The sequence below is a fragment of the Pinus tabuliformis genome, chromosome 5_1, assembly GCF_031772625.1.
Source record: "Pinus tabuliformis cultivar Carrire ecotype Pingquan chromosome 5_1, CPIR1, whole genome shotgun sequence".
NCBI classification, from domain to species: Eukaryota; Viridiplantae; Streptophyta; class Pinopsida; order Pinales; family Pinaceae; genus Pinus; species Pinus tabuliformis.
The window spans coordinates 450,233,977-450,249,698 of NC_142305.1; the positions used below are offsets into that span (position 1 = coordinate 450,233,977).

General features: G+C 38.5%; 1 protein-coding gene across 2 annotated transcripts in view; it reads right to left on the reverse strand.

The window, feature by feature from the left end:
* The window catches only part of LOC149165431 (uncharacterized), a 127,924-nt gene that overhangs the window by 85,462 nt on the left and 26,740 nt on the right, over nt 1-15,722 (reverse strand). For both annotated transcript variants that reach the window (XM_089432304.1, XM_089432305.1), the window contains exon 2: nt 2,860-3,053. In XM_089432304.1, the coding sequence (XP_089288430.1) occupies nt 2,860-3,053 (194 nt within the window). The remainder of the gene's footprint in view (nt 1-2,859; nt 3,054-15,722) is intronic.

Here is a 15,722-nt window from a genome sequence, read left to right on the forward strand (position 1 = left end):
CTACAACCTATTCTGAAAACGGATGGCTACAACCTATTCTAAAAATGGATTTCATAAGTATGTCAGCGTTTATGATAGCACTAGGGTACAGTCCTGTAGCAGTCAGAAAGGCATAGCTTCTGGTAGTTTCTAATCCTATTTTGGGCAGTATCTTAACAGAATTTTGAATTTTCTATTATTTTGTCATATATAGATATATATATATATATATATTGAAAAATATGTATAGTCGAACCTAATGCCGAACCTCATTCGAACCTGATTGGAAAATTCAAATTCAAATCGAACTTAGTCGTTGTCGAACTCGAACCATGTGACATAGCTTCTGAGTATCGTCAACTCATAGGGGCCCTGATGTTCTTGGTGAACTCTCGTCCGGACATATATTTTGCAGTGAACACATTGATTCAGTTTATAGTCGAGCCTCATCATATACATTGGATTGCTACCAAGAATATCTTGAGATACCTCTGGTGCACAATCACTTATGGACTGAGATACACTACCGGGAATGTGAGGCTCCGTGGTTACTCTGATGCAAACTGGGTTGGCAGTGTGGTGGATTGCAAAAGCACATCAGGATGTTGCTTCTCTCTAGGTTCTGCGTCAATATCATGGATGAGCAGGAAGCACAAGTTGGTTGTTTTAAGCACCACTGAGGCTGAATACATTGTTGCTAGTTTGGCCTCTTGTGAAGCTGTCTGGTTGAGGAAGCTCTTTAGTGAGTTGTTTGGACATGTGTTGGATACCACCATGATCTTCTGTGACAACCAGAGTGGGATTCGTCTTTCTGAGAATCCCATGTTTCATGATCGCTCCAAGCATATTGATATCAGGTACCACTTTATCTAGGATATGGTACAATGGGGAGCAATAAGGCTCCATCATATTGGGACCAATGAGCAGGTCGTCGATATTCTTACGAAGTCCCTAGGGAAGGTTAGATTCTTAACCTTTTGTTAACGACTTGGAGTCATGGAGAGACCCTCTTATGAGGGTCTTGTATGAGATGGATATTGAGCTCTGGGAGCTCCGGGGGGCTTAGGGTACTTCTTGGAGCAATGACTGATCATAGGGTGACTCACCCTCCCCTAGTGGTGCGTTGTGTACAAGGTGAATGGTTCACCTTCCCCTGTGATACCCCATGGTGGCATATGCATAGGTTGAGTGGTTCACCCTCCCCTATGGCATATGAGCAAGATGAATGGTTCACCTTCCCCTGCTGGCACATCCTGCCCTTACAGTCCGTGACTCATGGGAAGTACCTCTCATCTGGCCAATGAGTAGGGAAATGAGGATAGGGACCATAGTACTACCGATGGACGCATTGTCTACTGTCGTACCTATGCTAGGATGTTGACATTGATCTGGGATCAATGGAAATTGAATACGGGTTAATTAAGAGTGGTATGACACACTCTTCTATTGTTGGAGACTGACTTCGGGTCAGTGGAGAATGGTATGATACATTCTCGACCATTTCTTCCTTCTTCATGGTTCAACAGAGTACAGTGGTGCAGTGATAGGGATGGTACAGATTGTCAGACAGTTTGGTAGGGGATGTTCTCCCTAGTTGAGAGGGAGTGTTAAATTTGGCAACTAGGGCCAAACATCACTTTGGACAGCTCTTATGAGGCAGCTGATATTTTTCTTGGATTCCTCTTTCCGAGAGGTGTAGGATTGATCTAAAGATCATCCCATTCTAACATGTACAAATGAAGTTATGAATTTATTTTGATTATGGACAAATTGTCAAGGTCGGTCAACCATCAAATTAGCCTCCTCCAGCCTTCAACGTTGCATATAAATACAAGGTGCCTCCTCCTCATTTTGGCATCTCATCTCATTCATCTTTCTCTCTCTCATCTTGATTGAGTACGGATTTCTGGGCCTCTCTCTCCACATGTGCGAAAGGAAGACTGTGTTTTCTAGCTGCTGTGTTGACCAGATTTGACAGAAATTTCAGAAGGCTGAAACTTCAGGGCGGACGAAATTTCAGGAGGCCGAAACTTTAGGGAGGACGAAATTTTAGGAGGTTGACTTTGACCAGCGTTGACCCTGTTTGACTTTGGTTTTGTGAGGGAGACTTCTGTTTGGGCAAGCCACTGTTTTGGGCACAAAAACCGAGTCAGTTGGATCCCTGCATTGACCAGCGTTGACTGCCCTAATTTAAGTTGTTGTGTTGACTTTTGTTGACCAGATTTGACTGGTTATTTTCGGACTGTTTTGGGCTGCATTATCTTGCTGTTGGAGGCCGAGTTGACTAAGGTTGACTGAGCTGTTTTGGAGGTCAATTTCAGAACTGTTGACCAGCGTTGACTTTCTGGTTAGGGATTTCTGTTTCTGCTGTTTTGTCTGATCAGTTTGGGCAAGTGAATATTGTAAATTGTACTCCCTCTCTCTGCTGAACTTTTGAAGAATTATAAGAAGAATTGATCAAGGGTTTCCCCACATTGGGGTTTGTCCATGGCTGGCGCCATATCTTGTGTCCCCTTGTGTTGGCTTGTCTTGTACTGTTATTGTTTATGTTCTATCTGCATTTTACAACATGTTGCTGTGATTGCTATACTGGATATGATATTGGGCTAATAAAGAAAATTGAAGTAAAATTGCTCTAAGTATAGAACATTCAACATACCATTGTTATCCTAAAATTAACAATTTGCTTACATATGCTTACATTCAACTAATGGAATCATTTTTCCAGAAAACACGTCCTTGGCTTTCATGAAAATATGCACAATATACAGAAATATACAAGATGTATAGCAAATTTGAATAAGCTGTAGGAGACTCAAACAGTTTTTGTTTTAAATTATTCCATGAACTAAAAATTGTGGCAAGGATCCAGAGATTTACCATATCTCACTAGAGAAAAGAATAAACCAGGCAATGTCAAGAGCAAGTGCAGAGGCCAGCAGTACTGCATAAGTCCGACCCAGACTCTGACTGCTACTCTCTATAGCAACTAAAGCAAATAAAGCCACTGCCAAGTTAATTAGCAGAACGCCTGTATAACATGCACCAAGAGACCCAATCAAAGCACATGCAATCTGAAAAAGGAAAACACGAAAGCATTATTAAAATTGTGTCAAGGATGGAAATCTTACTTCTACCATCCATAAATCCATCCTCCCAATCAAACTCCGAGTAACATTTCCAATCAAGTAATCAGAAATTAATATGAAACCAATAATTTTAAAAAAATAACCTGGCAAATATGTTGTGAAAACTGATTAATTAGTCAACTCCAGCAAAGCAAAAACCAGTTTCCCATTTATCCAAATTTGATGTCCACACTTAATTTTCATTGAAATGAGTATCTGAACTGTTCAGATGCAGGTAACAATGTTCTACAAACCCATATTTTGAAAACCCCAACCAAAATATTATTTAAATTTCAACACTGCAAACTCATCTCAATGTAGCTAGATGACCTTCCAAGTCTGTGATAACCAATAAAATACTTTAAATGAATGTTCAAGGCTTACTTCTCTTTGTCAATTCTTCCTTCGCCATTTTACTTCATAATTTATAGAATCAGAGATTCAAACGGTTTACGTCTGTGCTTCAGCTTCAGCAAAAGAATATGTGAAAACAAAATAAGTCTTCTCTAGCTTCTAAAGCCTAGTCAAAAAACTTCTTAAAATTGGATATTCAGATGGAATAAGGAAAGACGAAAGTTCTATTTGTGTTTCACCAGACACAGAAAATGTATGTGTCCATTGGTTCTGAAGCTAAATTACATACCACTTCAAAAATTTTAAGAAACAGGAAAATGGCAGGTATTTTTTCAAATGAAAAAGGAAACTAATAAACTGCCTCCCTTTTAATTTATTCATGCCACCCAATCAACACCGAGTTGGAAAGCCTTTAGCACTAGAAATAGGAACTTTGCCATACCCAGCCTGCTTACAAAGCCATGATGGCCCTGATTTTTCAGAGGGCTAAACATGTCACGCTCTTGGGGGGATTGAACCCTTGTTGAGAATATCACCACCCTTGCTAGACCAACCAGTCAAACCCCCAGTTTTATTTCTTTGTCTGTGTGTGTGTAAGTTTTACATAGGTTTCAGATCTGGTTGATGTTTCAATAAAATTTATGCCCGGATTCAAATATTTTCACAAAACCGATTTCCATGAACAGCAACACACTGAAAACTTATGCGAAGGTAAAATAAAAAACACACAATAAATGAGACAACCTTCACCTTGGAAAACCCCAATGGGGAAAAACCAGCAAACAGATGTTTATTATTCTCAGCTCTTAGAGAAATCAGGAAATCAATTACAGCAATAAATGAACCTAGTACAGCTCATAAATTCTTGGAAAAACTGCCCAAATTTCAGCCCAGCAATCTTCCGACATTGTCCAACCTCGTATCTGACATTAATGTTGCCCCAGCATGCAGTTTTACGGCAGTCCATACGACAGTACTGGCTGTACGGAATCCACATGGTACAGTATGAATGCCTTGGGATGCATGCACTGCCGGAAAACTTGACCTCAATCTGATCTGCAATTTCTCAGCCTCTGCAATTCGATCTTCCTTCCTTATTTCTCCTTCTCAGCCTCAAACCTTCAGCGGTTCTCGTGTGTTCAATTATGTATCTCTTTTCCCCCAACTTGCTTTTATCTCTTTATGACCAAATGCCTAACCTTAGATCTCCAAGGAGATGGATGGCCAAGATTAAATCTTACATCCTTGAGATCAACAGTTGTGACTTAACTTCCATTAAGGCAACTTAAGAGTAAAAGTTACTTTATAAATATCGTCATATTGGGAAAAAAACATGTGTTCAACCACTTCCACATGGTACAGTATGAATGCCTTGGGATGCATGCACTGCTGGAAAACTTGACCTCAATCTGATCTGCAATCTCTCAGCCTCTGCAATTCGATCTTCCTTCATTATTTCTCCTTCTCAGCCTCAAACCCTCATCTGTTCTCTTGCGTGTTCAATTCTGTACCTCTTTTCCCCCAACTTGCTTTTATCTGTTTATGACCAAATGCCTAACCTTAGATCTCCAAGGAGATGGATGGCCAAGATTAAATCTTACACTCTTGAGATCAACAGTTGTGACTTAACTTCCATTAAGGCAACTTAAGTCACAAAGTAAAAGTTACTTTATAAATATAGTCATATTGGGAAAAAACATGTGTTCAACCACTTCCACATGCTAAGACACCAAGCCTATGTGGAAGCACATGTCCAAGCTAACTTCAACAGTGTGTGTATATAAAATAAGAAATTCGATAAAAAGTGAAAATGATCATATAGAAAAGTATCACATACTCACAAATCAGAATACTTATGAGTCATGAGTCATTGCAATACCAAAAATTGCCCTTATTTATTAGATTTGTAAGGGATGCATAACCAAAATTTACCTTCATAGAGTAGGCATTACAATCAAACCACAAGTAGAAAAAGACATTTAGTGTGACAGTTAAGGTCACCAAGGTACTATCCCACAAAAGTTGAATGCCCACCCAAATCAGGACGAGCCATAGAAACCTCCAGTTAGGCTTCTCAAGCTGCACAACCCAAAGTTTTGCAGCCCCTAAATGATACCCAGCCTTTTTCAGAACATAAGGTAAAGATTCGAATGTATGCAGACAAGATTTTCAGCCTTCCTCAAGCCCAACCTATTAGGCTTCACTAATTGGATAAAACCATTTTTCATATTTTGCATGGGTTGATTCTATGGCTGTAAATTACGCTTACAAATTGTGGTGTTATGTTTGAAGAAGAGCAATTTTGCTCTAATAAGAAGACATCAAGGTAGAAGTTTCACCTTCCTTATCTCTTCTTGTAATCACTATTCATTTAATGGATATCACTAGTACTATTTATGCAAATGGAGAGGCCTTTATTGGCCCTTTCTTATTTAGGGTTGCACATTATTACCACTTTTAATTTTCTAAATATTGAAGAAGATCTATGTGAATAATCTTAATTGAATTCTTCCAGATCCATCACACTGAGTTTTTTGAATCAACATTTCAACTTCAAGCCAGCAAGTGGCTCATCATCAGGACAATGATGAGAAATCCAAACAAGACCAACAAAATAAATAGGAAAGAGATTAAAATGAGAAAGACACAAACAAACGTTAAGTCAAAGATGAACTTTAGGTGAATAAAATCTCAAAAAAAAACCTAGAAAGAAAAAAAGAAACAACATTGTAATATATAAAATAATAATATATATAATATATATAATAATGTAATAAGATATAAATATAAATAAATATATCAATACAATAATAACAATCTATATAACCGCAATATATAACAATATAATATAAATAACTATATATATATATATATATATATATATGCAAATTAAAAATTAATAATAATAATAAGAGGAAAAAGAATTAAGGAGATTAACCCTAAAATAAGGAGATAAACGCAAAATCTAGGTAAAACAAACAAGAACACATATTAATATTCATAATAACCTTAATATACTTAACTAATAAGGTACACATAAAAAATAATATGATTAATAGTAGTAGTAGTTGTGTATATATATATAATTCTTTTTCCTATTATTATTAATAATATCTAGAATTTGCATATACATATATATAGTTATTTATATTATATTGTTATATATTGTTATAGATTGTTATAGATTGTTATTAATGTATTGTTATATTTATTTATATTTATATCTTATTACATTATTATTATTTTATATATTACTATATTGTTTCTTTTTTCCTTCTTTTAGGGTTCTTTTATTTTTTAGATTTTATTCCCCTAAAATTCATCTTTGACTCAACATTTATTTGTGTGTCTCATTTAAATCTCTCCTATTTAAACTATTGGTCTTGATCAAATTTATCATCATTGTCTTGATGATAAGCCACACTTGCTAGCTCGAAATGTCGATTCAAAAAACTTAGTGTGACGGATCTGAAAGAATTCAATTAAAAAAATATGTATATATATGTGGTTAGCTAGAACATATTGTTAACAACCTAACTACACCTTTTCATCATATTCAAACCCTCTTGTTCATTCATCTCAACCACAACCCAATTGGATAGGCATTGGTCTTCATAAATTCCACCATCCATTTTATTCTAAAGAAAATATCAAAAAACAACCTTTTCTAGGGTTTCCCCACCTATGCCAAAAAGTAACCATCCTAAAACAAGAGAGCATCATTGTCTTGACAATGGGCAATCCTTTTAAATGTCCATAGGGTTGCACTTGCAATCCTGTTAAATGCCCATAGGGTTGCACTTTGTTAAAGGACTTAGTAGTTTTCTAAGTCCACATCTGGCAAAGTGATAAATTGGTGTCGTTGAGCACAAAGTCTAGTTCCTAATATTTAGTAGATTGGCTATAGTGATTTGTCGAGGGCATTTTTGTGAAGATCTTTCTTGTCTAAAAACTCAACCAAGGAACGGAGCCTTGCTCTAGAAAATTTTGAAGGGACTTATTGTTTGTAGAGGTGATGACATCTAGCAAGGTTTAAAGGCATTTGAAGTTTCACTTGGTGACTCCATTAATATGGAAAATAGGTATGATTGTAACAAGTTTTAAAATTTTCATATCAACTTTTCATATTGAAGAATATGAGATGAAGAAATATGTTGCCATGGGAGGCCAAATTCTTCGGTCCATTGGATTTCTCAAGTATTCCTAGATATCCAAACAAGCTCCCCAATCCAAGTGTGCTTCAAAGTTCTATGGACACATTGGTTTGGCCTACATGTTATGACTTACACTGAACACACAAGATTCTCAAAGAGTTTGATACAACTCTAATTGTAAATCATGGTAGTGTCCAAGCTCTAATCAGTCAACTCGACTAATAACTGGCAAAGCTAGCAGCCATATTCTCTGCCTCTACTAAGCTAGATGCCACTAAAGTTTGTTTCTTACTAATACAAGAAACCATACATGAGCTCAAACCAAAGAAGCAAAGCCCTGAAGTCCCTGAAGTGCTCCTCTTCTCACTAACACTACCTATCCAATCAAAGTTTGTAAACCCCTGCAGCAACAACTCTCCATTACCAACATATATCAGACCAAATTCAATGTGCCCTCCAAGTACCAAAGCAAATTTTGAAGCAACCCAATGAACCTATTTGAGCTCTACCATCTACTAACTCAAGGTGTCTATTGCAAAACAAATGCCAAGACGTGTCTCAGTTTACATGAGGGAACCTATCCACTACCTCTACACATGGATCAATCAAATATGAATTTGAATCAACAAAGGACTATAGATTGGCTACAAAAAGAGTACACATGGGTTTACAATCCATTATCTAGAATTTCTTTAGAACCTCCACTACATACATACCGATTCCAAAGGAAATCCTCACTGAGAATGTGCCACACCTCTAGACCCAAAGTGTAGTGCATCACATCCTTCATGTCAAATTCTTTCACCAACTTTACCTTGCACCATGCTAAGAGTTTCTTTAAAGTTTCCATATGTTTAAAATCACCTACAGACAGGACTAAAACAAGCAAACTAGATTTGTAATTGAATATTGAAGATTGGAATGTGCATCTATCTTAGTGAAATCCAATATATATGTATTGTAACATAACCTATTTTAGCCTACAAACCCCACTAAACATAAAATAATGTGCAAATAATCGCCTAGGTCACAACTCGGCCTAGTAGTGTTTGCAATTTAAATTTTATCTCCACAAATGCTAGTCGAAATGTTGACATCATGTTTGTGTGGGCTTCTAGAAGGCTGACGTTGAGGCTTTTTGGTGTCGTGACAAGTGTAGAAGGCCTCTAGAAATTCAAGATCTAAGGGTTAGCCCCTGTATCTCGATGCAAATTATCTTGTGGCCCCCAAATGTGGGTTTAGCACACAAAACTGGGTCTCATGGATCTCCAAGTGACAAAGTCTCTATATCGGCTCCAGGGCACTGAAGATGGTGCTAGCCCTCCCATGTCTAAAGGCATGAGAAAAACCTCATTTGAGCCTTGGATCAACTACCACACCATACATATATATATATATATATATATATATATATATGCATGCATGCTAAGTCGATTGGGGGTAAACTAATCCAAGTGCATGTTGGAAATTCTTAGGGGGGTGAATCTGTATTTCACTTACAATTAGTTATTTTATTTATAGAGCATTAATTATCATTAACATCAGATACATATAAACATTCTTCAACAATAAATAACACCATTCAACAATGCACAATAATAAAGATAGTAGACAGAGATTTTTAGGTGGAAAACCCCCTTTGGGTCAAAAACCACCGAATGCTTCTTAATATTTGTCTTAAAAATAATTACATCAAGTTTTCAACTCCAACTGAAGGAGGCTCCAACCCCCTCATTTACAATTTCCAACCTGTTGGATGCTCCAACACCCTGTTTACCAATTGCAACTGGGAGGACGCTCCAATGCCCTAGATCTCAGGCTCCAACCTTATGGATGCTCCAACACCCTGTGTACTAGCTGCAATTGTACAGACACTCCAATGCCCTGTGCAGGCAACAATCTGCCCTAGCACCACCCTGCCACCCTGAGGTGTTCTCAAGCTCCAACCTAAAGGTGACTCCAATCACCTGCCTTGCACCACCCTAACACCCTAAAGAGCGGGCAGACCACGTTTCATAATTTTCAGACTGGATCCCCCTGCGCTCAAACCGACCATTGCACAATTGTCCCTCAAACAACATTCATCGTCCAACATGCCTCTTCTTAATCACAATGCCAACCCAAACCACTACACAACAAACCCTGGAATATGTTTCTGCATTAGTTGTACTACAAACCCTAGTTGTCACATCAATTACCTGTTGCACTCACACTGTCACTGCTGCTTTTATACCAAAACCAACTCTACCAAGTATCATTGTGTTATGTCAGTCAAGTACTTTCGTAACATCAAGCCACACAATGTCCTTAGGGTAATATTATCATCAAGAAATTGACATGTGTTAGTTTTTTATAGTTGGGTAGCATCGGACAAGCGTTTTAGTCTCGACTTTGGTCAAAGAGGCTTAGAAACACTAGAGCTCCAAAACCCAAAAAAAAAAAAGTTTTCAGGAGAAAACACCTAGCGATACCTCAATTAAGTTAAGATGATCTTAGCCGTTGATGAGGATTTAATCATGCTTGTTGGTGAGCCAACGAGAGATTATAAGAGCAAGTCGATGGAGTTGGAGCTAGATACACTTGAGAGATCAATTTCCTTGGCAAATCGAGCTATCCAGCAACAATAGCCGAGCAGGGAAGAGGAGTTCAAGCCAAAGGCGAAGTAGAGTCAGTGAGGGACATAGACAATGATTCCAAAGGAGACTCCAATTCCGGAGAGTCAGCGACAAGTGACAGAAGCATTCGACATTGAAGCTACGTTATAGCTTCAGCAGAGCATCTCGATTTAGCTGGAGAGGAGGTCAATTTAGTTTCCAGAAGCCGAGAAAGTCTTCCAAAGATCCAGAGAATCACTTCCAACAACAAAGACAGGTAAGGCAGCTTGATCTATGGCTGATCTAAGCCACACGTGTGAGGGCCTACAAAGAGGTAGCGCAAAAGGCCTGCGCAAGGGTTGGACAGTCAATTTTCAAAGGGAGCCAATGGTCGGGATTGCTTGTGGAGAGAGAGAGATTTTTCTCTCTAATAATTTTTGTTAGATATTTGTTGATTGGATAGCCAACTGGGCATCCATAGATTGTACTCAAATTTTCATTGTTGCATAATAATAGAACCCTCATCTGCTACATTGGTTTTTCCACATTGGGTTTTTCTCGGGACAATTGTCTACAAATAATTGTCAAATTTTATCGTGTGTGCTCTATATTTCTCAGTGCCTAATTTATTTCCGCAACGTTTTTATTTGTGAAGTATTGCAATGTGATTTATTCATTATTTTCCATAGCAAATAAACTGCATAATTAATCAGTTAGAATAAATTTCCAGTTGCTGCAATTTAAGGAAATTTTCACATCATGTACAAGGAACGTTGTCAAGTACCAAAAAATACTATCAAATGCCAAGTGTGCTCTTTCGTAGATTACTGTCATAACATTGCTAGTGTATTATCGCATGTCAAGTTGTCCATGTTGTTAATCAAGGTTGTCATTGATGTCAATATGGCATTGTTAGTGATGGCAAATTCTTGTGAGCTATGTTGTTGCCCTAGATGTCCTTGAGCTAACCATGAAGATTCCATAACCTCATGCATATTATGATATCCTTGCTCATGATGACAAGCTCTTCTTGATTGATAAGGATGCCTAATCCTAATGACAATGTATGGAGCCCTAATCCTTATATACAAGCCCTTGCCCTAACTAGCTCTATTGAAGAACAATGACAACACATTACATTTGATGACATGGACAATGATTGGAGACATGACATGAAGGACTTGGAAATCACTTGATGGAAAATTGATGGATGTTGCACTATGACATATGGATGACATATCACTGCACTATTATTGGATACATGATGCTACACTATCAAGATGACATACATGATGACACACTATGATGAAGAGCTTGGAGTCATAACAATAAAGAAGCCCTAATGACCTTGTTGTCCTAATCACCTTCTGCACATAAAAAATTTAAGGACAGTCACAAAGAAAAATTATTTTGGACACCTTGGAGGCATCCTTTCAAAATGGATCCTAGACCATCTTAAAAAGGATTTTTTTCCTCTTTTTAACAAGCCTTTATTTGTCCCGAAACTCCCAGTAGTTTGTGAGATATTGAATTTTTAAGCTATGAAAAATATAATTAATGTTGAGCCGACCTATGCTCAAAGACACAAGTCGGCCTACCTCCAGAGACATGTCCCTTCAATCAAGCAACAAAATGTGTATAAATAGAGACTGCAGACCCTCATTTCTAACACAGAAATTTCGATCAAGAAAACAGAGAATTTGGTGGAGAACTCAGAGGCAAATAAGAGGCCGAGGAGGACATTGAAGTTTATTGTTTGGGCAATTTTTTAAGGAAGACAAGGAGGAATACATTACAGCAGACCACATTACAACAAAATACATTATAGCAGACTAGTGACTGTGTTTGTGAGGCTTGGTTTTTGTGACAAGCGTGTTGGTAACTCTGCCTGTGGATGACAATCTCGTGTGGAGGGCTCAAAACAGTTACAGAAGGCTCAGACAAGTGTTTTCTATGATGATTTTTGAGACCTATACTTCTGCTGTCACAGAACTCACACCCAGACAGATTGCTGACCTGAGGCCAGAACTGTGGAGGACAGTGATCTACTGAAGCCTGAAACAAGAGAACAATGGAAAGCTACCAGTGGAGGAAAACTTGTTAGGAACTTACCGAAGCGAGATTGAAGACAATCCTGGAACAGATTGAAGGTATTTTTGGGCTCATTTAGAAGACATCCTTGGAGCTAAAGTGTGGAGAAGACTTTCAAACACTTGGTTGAAGAATTAAAAGAGGCTATTAAAGAAGTGCATTGAGTAGCCTTAGAAAAGAATTTAAGGAACATCTTACAGACTATTCAAAAAGAGAGTGTACCAGATCTTAAAGCATTTGGAGGAAACGTTGTGAAGACACCTTAAGGCATCTTGGTTGAAGTGTCTTGCAAGCCATTATTGGGACAGCTCTTGGAAAATCTTTTGTGGAGACTTAAACCTTGCTAGAGCATATTTGTTGAACAGATTTGAAGCCTTGAAGAAGAGTTTGCAGCAAACCTTGTACTTGAAGTTGTTTTGAAGACCTTGTGCAGAACTTGTGCAATTGATTGAAGGACTTATAAGACACCCTTGGTTGGAGAATTCTTGGGACAGCCTTTTGAAGACATCTTGTTGAGAAGCCTTATTGAATACCATGATGCATTAGTCATCATGAGGTGACCTTGGAGAAAGCGTTTGGGTAAGATGAAGAGCAGTGGTGACACCTTCTAAGAGATCAAGGTTGTCATTGATGATGTAACGTGGAGACCAAAGTGAAGACTAAGTGAAGATTGACAGGGCTTGTTGAAGAAGACATTGGGAGCCGTGAAGTATAACCAAATACATCTTGACGAAGTAAAGTGAGGGTTGTCGCCCTAGAGGATCGGAGTCCTCAAGAAACCAAGTCGGAGCCTGAACCAAATATAGGGTTGGAGCCCTTGAGGTTGGTGCCTCAAAATTGACAAGGTTCGAGCCTTGGAAGTCCAAGTCGGTGCTTGGCAAATATAGGTTGGAGCTTGGGAGATTGAAGATCGGTGCCTTCACCTAAGATTGGAGCACTACATACATTGTACTTGACTTATTGAAGAAATTAATAAAAGCATTTATTCTTATTGTATATTTTGTGTTCTAAATATTGTAGAAATTTCTGTTTTTCCACCCCGGTTTTCAGTTTCTCCTTATTTCTCCCATATAATTAAATGCCCTTTCCCATAACCATACATTTAACAAGCTGGAAAAAATAAATTTGTTGAAAACACAAATTCTGGAAATTTTACAGAATGCTGGAAATTGCAGAAATAAAAATCAGCAGTAATAAACAGCCATTAAAACACATTTAAACACTGAGATTTTTGGTCAACTTGACCCTGGAAAAAACCCCTACAACTCTTGGGGAAAACCAGTTTGAGAGCTCTTCTTTATTTCTGGAAAATGCCTTTTTACAGAAAGAGAAATATTCAGCAAAAATCAGCAAGCAAACTTACAACTTATCTCTTTTCCCATGCCTCACAGCAAACTGGAAATTACAGCAAACAGGACAGCAATAAATGCTATACGGCCTCCTCGATTTTTATGCCCACTTTCAGCATTAAATGCTGTTGTACGGCCAATATTAAATGCGTTGTATGGCCCTCGTTTTGCGTGCAGAAAAATCAACAAACTGCTCCTCGATTTTTGTGCAAACCACTCCTCAAAAATCATGCCAAAATCTGCCTTTCACTATGTGTTGAACCAATTGTACAAATTTGCTCAACTGCTGCCTTGGAATGTGTGCCAAGCTGCTGTCTCCTTCTCCTCCCTGCTCAGAAATCTCCCTTGCTCTCTTGCTCTCCTTCTCGCTCTCTTGCTCTCCTTCTCCCAATCTGCTCATGGAAAAATGAATGACCTTTTCCTCATTTTCCTCCTTTAATCTAACCCCAAGTGACTTTTGGGTGATTCCTAAATCCAATGGCTGAAATAGATTGAGATCTAAGGCTGAGATTAAATGCTCATTTAAATCTCACTTTTTATTTTTTAATTCACCCCACTTTAATAAAGACCCACTTAGTCATTTATTTCCATAGTCACTTTTCCTTTCTAATTTTTTCATTGACTTTATAAAAGTCACTTTAAAATTAGACTTAATAACATTATCACTTAAAGTCACTTTTAAATTAGATTTAACTTTATAAAAATTATAAAGTTACTTGAGAAAAATTAAATTCTTTTGGACACTTTTCCCTAGGCCAAAGATCAAAGCCTTAAGGAACCACCTGTCCTCCGGTACCAAATCTCAACACTCCCTCTTACCGTGGAAGGTGTTCCTCACCACACCCATCTTGTCTCTGAAGTAGACATGCTTGCCCCGTGGTAAGGCTTTGGTAAGAATATCTGCAACCTGCTCATCAGTGGAAATATACTCAAGCTTCACAGCTCCCTTCTGAACATAGTCTCTGATGAAATGATATCTGATACCGATATGCTTTGATCTGTCGTGAAATACTGGATTCTCCGTGAGTTTAATGCAACTCTGATTATCACAGTAAATCACTGAAGGTCTCAACGACTGACCGAATAAGCCAAACAACATCTTGTGAAGCCAGATAGCCTCACAACTAGCTAGACTGGCTGCCATATACTCTACTTCCATTGAACTCAGTGCTACTGACTGCTGCTTTTGGCTTAACCATGACACTACTGCTGAACCCAACCCAAAACAACACCCTGAAGTGCTCTTCCTATCAGAAGCACAACTTGCCCAATCAGAATCAGTGTATCCTGCCAATCTCACTCCATCTCCCTGCCTGTAGTCCAGACCATAATCCACTGTCCCCTGCAAGTACCGCAAAACACCTAGTGAACCTTCCTAGGCTCACACATAAACTGACTCATCGTGTTGACTGCAAAACAGATATCTGGTCTAGTGTTAACCAAATACATCAAGGAACCAATCAGCTGCCTGTACAATGTGGGATCCACCAACTCGGAATCCGAAGCATGAAGCTTCTTCTAATTGGTAATCATCGGTGTCGACATGGGTCTACACTCCTCCATGTGGAATATGCTAAGGATGTCCACAATATACTTCCCCTGCCCCAGGAAGAAATGCCCCTCCTCCTGCCACACCTCCAAGCCCAAAAAGTAATGCATCAAGCCGATGTCCTTCATCTCAAACTCCGTCGCAAGATCTCTCTTGCAGTGCTCTATGAGTCTCTCTGCACCTGTAATGACCAAGTCATCCACATACAGCACCAGAATGAGAGGCTCCTCACCAATCACAATAAAGTAAAGGTTCGGATCTGCCTCACTCTTTGTGAAACCCATCCCCTGCAAATATGTATCTATCCTGGAGTACCAAGCTCTGGGAGCTTGCTTCAGGCCATAAAGGGCCTTCTTCAGTCTGCACACATGGGACTCCTTCCCATGCACCTCAAAGCCCTATGGCTGCTCAATGTACACCTCCTCCTATATGAAGCCATTGAGAAATGCAGTCTTCACATCCATCTGGTGGATCTTCCAACCCATCTCTGCTGCTATCGATATAATGGAGCGGATCGAAGTATA